A 7,042-nucleotide genomic window follows, 5' to 3' on the forward strand; every position below is an offset into this window, starting at 1 on the left:
CCCCCCCCCCCCCCTTATGTTATGATAAGAAACCAGACAATTCGATTGATCGAAGAAGTAAAAGTATAGCCAGGAAGAAACATCCCCCATGGCTAAAAGCTGAGAGACATCAAAAAATTGATGCCAATTAGCTTTCGTGAGGAAAGAAAAATCACTAAAAAATACGAAGTCCAATTAGAAGCAGCAAAATTCAACAACTACCAAAATCACAAAAAGTATCTAATTATCTCATCAGAAGCCCCTCAAGTTCTTTAATCAAATCTTTAAATCTAGGCCTTCCCTCGTTGGCTTTGTTGCAATAGGCTAGAGAATCTAGGCTTTAACACCAAAAGACTGATCATACATGATCTAATAACAGAAACCAAAAATCTACAAAAGCATCAGGGCGTAACAAACCTAAGAAAAATACTACCAACTTGAACGTGTAAAGAAGCAATAAAGAAGGAAATGAACAAAGTCTAGTTCCCAGGTTCACTGCATGAGACACACTGATGGAAAGAAAGAAATCAAAGAATATTTGTAGAAAAGACACAGACTTCTACAAAACTTTTCGATAATGTTGTTTACCATGTTATATCTGGGAGTAAATTGTCTAATATTTTACTTCCTATAGTTATACCTCCCTCATTGTAAATTGGGGTCTTTTGTAAACATCGTGGATATTACATCCTTTTTGTAAATTTCAATCATTAATGAAATTGTCTCTTATCAGGAGAAGAAAAAAAAAAGAAGAAGAAGAAGAAGGCAAAACATGAAAATGTTTGAACTTCTCCTTTGGTTTCATTGGTACGAGAACATCAAAGAGCTTAGTCAAAAGGAAACAAACTAAGTGTCTTTCCATTCGAAACAAATTCCCGTAGGCCTTCATGACAAGTATGGACTTGTTGATTCTTCAATTTGGTAAAACAATGACTGGTTTCAGACGCCTCAAAGTCTATCATGCTTACTAATCCTGCCATCCAACCTTTTTTTATAATGTTACCCATCTATCCAACCAAACCTGTGACAAACGAAAGTTGAATGCTCTGTGATTCGAGGATCTCTTAAAATTAAGCATCCAACCACCAAAGTTATTGTTCCAGCAGTCTCAGCTATTGCTGCAGTCATTGTCAATCAGAGACCGTCTTGAGTAAACTTGCCTTAAGGCACAACTACCAAACCAAGAAGATTTACATAATATAAAGTTTAGAACCATTACTAACTTAGAATATTGAGACAGAACTAACCAAGATTTTGCGCTCACAAATGAAAACCCCGGGGTAGTCATCTACATCTACTAAGAGAAGAAGAGGCACTGGACCAACCAATCCAATCAGTACCCATACTTGCTAGGGATAGCTATGCCACAAAGTATCGAATTCCAGATAAAAACCTCAACAACAATTGGGAAAATTTACTCAAAATATCTCATGATTTGTCAAATTTCAGGGCTTATTTAAAATGTATGTCGGCTAACTTACGAAATGGGCGGGAATGTCAAAATGGACAGTCTAGTTGGAGTTTGCCTGCCCATTTAGATGAAGACCTCCTATTTTAGGAGTTTTCTTGTGACCTTAATCTTCAACACGATTTAGAAGCACATGGCTCTCAGATTCCCAGTGACTCAAAAGTGTGTTCAAACCACCGTCTCCACAAAATAGTTAACTCGGTTTAGACAGGCTAACATTTACGCCTCCTAATAGAGTTCAGAAACATCAAACATTTCGAACAACTAAAGAACTTCACTAAATAGTAAGACTATGAAATGATGTATCAATAACAATAAATATATTTGAGAAAGGGACGTCATTTCCAAACCATTTGGCGACATTGGTAAGTGCAGAGCATCTGCTCAGAGGGCTCGTGCGAACACTCTGGTTGTGTCGTTGCTGGAACCACGGGAAGAGGATCTTCATAGATAACGAGCGGAAGATCTGAGGCACCTGCCGATGAGGAATCGGGCAGAGCCCTAACATCGGATCGTTGCTTCTTAGGTGGAGGAGTCCTGACAATCATCCTGCTGCCTTTCCAGATTCCAATTGCTGTGTTAGGGTTTGTTCGCAAACTGCAGTTATGTGACTACTGACCAATTTGAAAACAACGGTCGTTTAATGGCTGCATTCGGCTAAAGATCTTCATCCCAACGATGCAATCTAATATGGTATGGAGGGGGAGGTGATGATGGAGGAGTAATTTTTTTTCCTTTTTTTTTTCTTTTTCTTTTCTTTTTTATTCTTTTTCATTTTTCAAGTTTGGCTCTTAAAACTTTGAGTATCTTTTAAGGCCCTTCAAATGTTCGGTCACTCTTCGGGACGGAATGGAAGAGGGGAGGAGATTCTCGAACGAGAGGATGAGATTGATTTTACTTGTATGGTGTCACGATCATACTTTTTTAATCGTGCAACGTCGTGATTTTGACACGTTTACGATCATTTTTAAGAGAAACTCAAGCCTCATATTCATTTTTTATCTAGCTTTGTGGCTTCACCGGACTTCAAGCGAGATTTGTTTTTGCCAACCGAACATCGCTCGTAGGAATACAAGCTTGTTTGTCCACACACACCGCCTGCACGTGCATCTTCAATCATCTGCGACATAACCGACTTGCTTTTAAATTAGGTCAAGTCATTTGACTCAACCTTGCCTCTACTCAAGACCAAGGTCTTTCAATGCGTCGTCGCATCCAACATCGTCTTGGTTCCCAATCAATATGGCCTATATGTCTTGATGTCATCCCAAGTCACAGGGTGTCGTTGGCCATCGCAACTAACTCGTTCATGTCATCGAGAACAAGCCCATGTGTCGTTCATAACATCAAAATATCTCGAACATCCATCCATTCGAGTTCTATCAGAGCGTAGGTTCTTCATGTCCATGTCATGTCATTTACGGATACCGTATCGGATAGTGGGTGCAAAATCGAACCTCTGACACGTAGGTAGGCGCACAATATTGGCACACTCGTGCCCCCAGTACTGTCTTTAAAAAATTTATTTCAAAGAAAGTCATCCAAGACACTCATCTCGAAAACGCTTGCCCTCATTGTGACACATGCATGTGTCACAGGGTAGCTTACTTAGGCCACAAGGCCTAGGGATGGTGAAGAGATGACATTATGCTTCCCCATAAAGTACATTTGGAGGCATTCTCAAACTAGCGGGTGTAGACATGATTTTGGCAAACGGAAATACGGTATCATGGAGCGTCCGCCGCTGTTCAATTGACACTAAATTTGACAAGTTTTCATATTTCATATGAACGGACTTGACTCCAGAATCGCATCTGCCCAAATTTTCGTCAAAACCTCGACTTTTGCGATTAAGGCCTAGTGCCCTACCTAACCCTTCAACAAGTCTATCTTTGACACTCTTGTCTACTTGTTGTCTTTAACTTACTTATGTCTCATCTTATCATTAATGTTCACTCAATGTGGTGTGTTAGAAGATACATTGTTCTTCTCGGTCGCATCATGACACTTGTCTAGGCTCTCGCGTGATCGGATGAGCACCATTTAAGAGTCGCCGCTTCACTTGTCGTAACGCAAGGGTCACAACCTACTCTTTTCATAATAATGTTGTGACACATGGCAGGAAACAATTTAATATAAAAATGAGATTTTATATTAATATACGATATAAAGTTTGTTGCCATATATAACAATTTTATCCCAAGGGGTGGGTATAATATAGAAGTTAAATATTATTTTTCAAGCAACAAAAGAACGTGATTTAACCAATCACTCTTTATTAAATTAATATTAAGATAACATGCAAAGGAAGAAAGTTTCGTGATAATGACTAAAATGACCTTTGTTATGATTTATATAAAAAGATTTTACGGATTAAAGTGATTAAGGGTTATCTAGAAGGTTTAGGACGGCGGATTTGTCTCATTTTCTAAACATGCAAAAACAAAAGTTGGAAATGTAATCTGGAACGATAGATTATTTGACATACAATAAAACAAAAGTCTATTAGAGTGTTCATAGGGTGTGGTGGGGACATCTGGTCCGGTTCCCATCCTCCTCCACCTATTTCATTCTTTATCTGTGCGAAATTATCCATTTATTTTTTGTGGGGATCGAGGTGAGATTCCTCATGGAAAATTTGTAAGGATCGAGTTCCTTTTTTTGGTTTATTATTTAAATATATATATATATTTATTTATTTATTTATTTTTATGTTTTCATTTTTTAATATATTTTAAAAAAAAATGGAAAGAAAATCTTAATAAATCAATATATTTATGTTTCGATCTTCGTGCAAACTTGAATACTTATCATTAAGATCATAAATAAGTTGCACCATACGAAGTTTCGTAACATTTGGAGGCCTTAACCTCACACGCTTAAACGTGCGCCTAAAGGGCTTTCCACGCAAACGTACAAATGTTCCTGGTAGGAGGGACATCCGCTCTTGGTTTGCCACGTGGAATGTTGGTTGGCTACTACAAATCTGATGGTGCATGTTCAATCCTTGACAGCGTAAGGACTGTTTGCAATTTACATTGTCACGAAATGTTGCGCAAGCAGACTAGACTTCCTAGATGCATCATGGTCATGCTTCGATTCAAATCGAGTCGTGGTTCAAGTATCCCATTATTGGAATGATGCGTGCCTCTATCCTCCTATTGATGCGTGTCAACACGATACCAAACGCGCTCCACCATCCTCTATTGGATACATATTCTTCTCTTGCTTGATGAGTTTGTCACCCATTAGTGCAAGGCTAATCCAGGCCCCTAATTAGGAATGGAGGGTCAAAATGACCAATTTACCCCGGGTTGACTTTCATCAATTTTCTCAAAATTTCATTTTTTTTAATAAATATTTTCTAAACATTATAAGACCCTCAATAAAATCTTAGAATTTCAAGTTTTAAAAGGAAAAATCTAATTTTCAATTTCTCGTCGGAGCTCGGATGTTACTACCGTGCACTAGATAGTTGTCTACATTTACGTCATAAGTCAATTGTTAGGGTGATTTAGTAGCATTTTTCATCTTTAAACTTCGATAGATTGATGATTTCTTTCTTATATCTAATATGTTTTTACCATGTTGGTGAAGTTAATCAACATTTAAACCCATAACAAATTTTAATATATAATGTTCCTAAATAGTTTTCTACCCATAGAAAACACGACATACACGTAGTAGCTATGTTATTTTAGAAGAAAAATAGAGTCGTTGCAATGATATTCATACATAGTTTGTTCAACTTAATATAATTTCGTGTTTGTCACGTATCCCTTAAATGTGAGTGTTTCCAATAACGAGGAAAACATGAAAGCTCGTTGCTTAAATTAAAGTATTTATATTTTATAGATGTAAATAAACTCTATAGTTAAAAATATATATTATTTCAAACTGTCTCGTCGTCTTTTTCTATGTTTATTAGGTAAAATTGAAACTTTAAATCAAAATCGAGAAATGACATATTTAAAGATAAAATTATATGATTAGCACGTTCTTTTATTATTCATACAAGGAACCCTTTCAACCGTCCATATAATTAAACTTTCAAACATGTTATTAACTACGAAAGAATTTTGAAGTTAAACAAAAAAGAAATTGAAAGTTGAAGACTCTCTTGAATAGAAAATTAAAATTCGTAGTAACTCGTAGTAACTTGGTGTGTACACAGGTTAAGTCGCTTAAAATTTCAGGTTGGTTGCATTAGTGATCCAACCAATCCGAACAAAGTTTACAATCCAATCCGACCAACCCAACCCACCTCTCTATTATTTTCAGGTTGAGTTGAGTTGTCAAGTTGTTTTTTTAATTATTTAAAACATCCTACTATCTCCCGCACATGTTACATTAATAATTAAAATCGAATTAAATTCAAATATCAAATATTCACAAGTCACAATTTATCACTAATATTGATGGTAAATGTAAAATGTAATTTTAATAATAATCTTAAAAGAAGGATTGAATTGTAACCCTATTTTCGACCCAACCAAGAAAATGTCAACTCACAAATAAACGCGAGTTTTCAATTTTCTAAACTTTTATAGCTTAAAGTGAGTAGGTCGAGTATGGATATCTCTAGAAGAAGGGGTTAGTTGAGGGTAAAAATAGATGAACCAATGAATTTGAGGCGTGAAAATAGTAAAAACATGAAAAATGACAAAGGAGTGGTGGGCCAATTTTACAGCGTAAAAGAAGGGAGGACTTCAATTATTTTCACGCCATTGTCAATTTTCTCCCCCCACATTCATAACAATGCGTTCCACGTGGCAGTGGCAGTAGAGATTCATTGTATTCACCGGGTCAAACCACGCGCTTTTCACCTTCTCCATTCAAGTTGCGGGAAGATTCTTTATTTTTAAAATTAACAATATTCAAATTTATTAAATCAACTATACTAAAGAACCTCAAAAATATATGTACTTAATTATATTGAAATAACATAAATATATGTTATTTTATTTTTAATTTAATCATTTTAAAATAACATATAGAATCTATTTTATTTTTAATTTTTGCTTTTTATGTAATTTTATAGTTTAAATATTTTAAGTTCAACTTTACGTGTTCTAACTTCACCTATGATATTTGGTTCATACAAAAAAATCAAATTTAGAATCTCTTTGTGGAGCCCAACGTATCTTAAGTTTCCTAACTCACTCCTATATGGAGATAAATATTATTAAATGCCCAAAACAACAACTATATTGTCCAAATGGTTGAATGAAGCCAAATAATAGCTTAGTCGAAGTGAAGCAGCCAAGCTGAGGGAAAGTCGTCTAGAGCAAAATAATAGCTTACGACGTGGACGAGCTATACAGTTGGAGACAACTCGATCAACTCAACATATGTTGAGGACAACTAAGGCCTTGGCGGGATTGAAGCTCATAGGTTGCGTGTGCTAGTCATGAGCCTCGCATCACATGAGTCACTATACGATGGCGTGAGCAAAAGAATCTTCATGGATGATTGGATCGTGAAGTAAGATGGTGTTGGAAATGAACCCTTCATTCATGCACGGAGCAGAAACATTAAAATCAGCTTTAATTTTATTTAAAATTAGACAAAAAAAAAAAAAAAAAAAAAAACCCC

General features: G+C 36.0%; 1 protein-coding gene across 1 annotated transcript in view; it reads right to left on the bottom strand.

The window, feature by feature from the left end:
• The window catches only part of LOC111492363 (mitotic spindle checkpoint protein MAD1), a 39,299-nt gene extending 37,111 nt beyond the window's left edge, over positions 1-2,188 (bottom strand). Inside the window, exon 1 of the mRNA XM_023141686.1 lies at positions 1,798-2,188. Within this exon, the coding sequence (XP_022997454.1) occupies positions 1,798-1,995 (198 nt within the window). The 5' untranslated portion in view covers positions 1,996-2,188. The remainder of the gene's footprint in view (positions 1-1,797) is intronic.
• Positions 2,189-7,042: the final 4,854 nt, after the last annotated feature.

The sequence above is a fragment of the Cucurbita maxima genome, unplaced genomic scaffold (assembly GCF_002738345.1).
Source record: "Cucurbita maxima cultivar Rimu unplaced genomic scaffold, Cmax_1.0 Cma_Scf00001, whole genome shotgun sequence".
Taxonomy (NCBI): domain Eukaryota; kingdom Viridiplantae; phylum Streptophyta; class Magnoliopsida; order Cucurbitales; family Cucurbitaceae; genus Cucurbita; species Cucurbita maxima.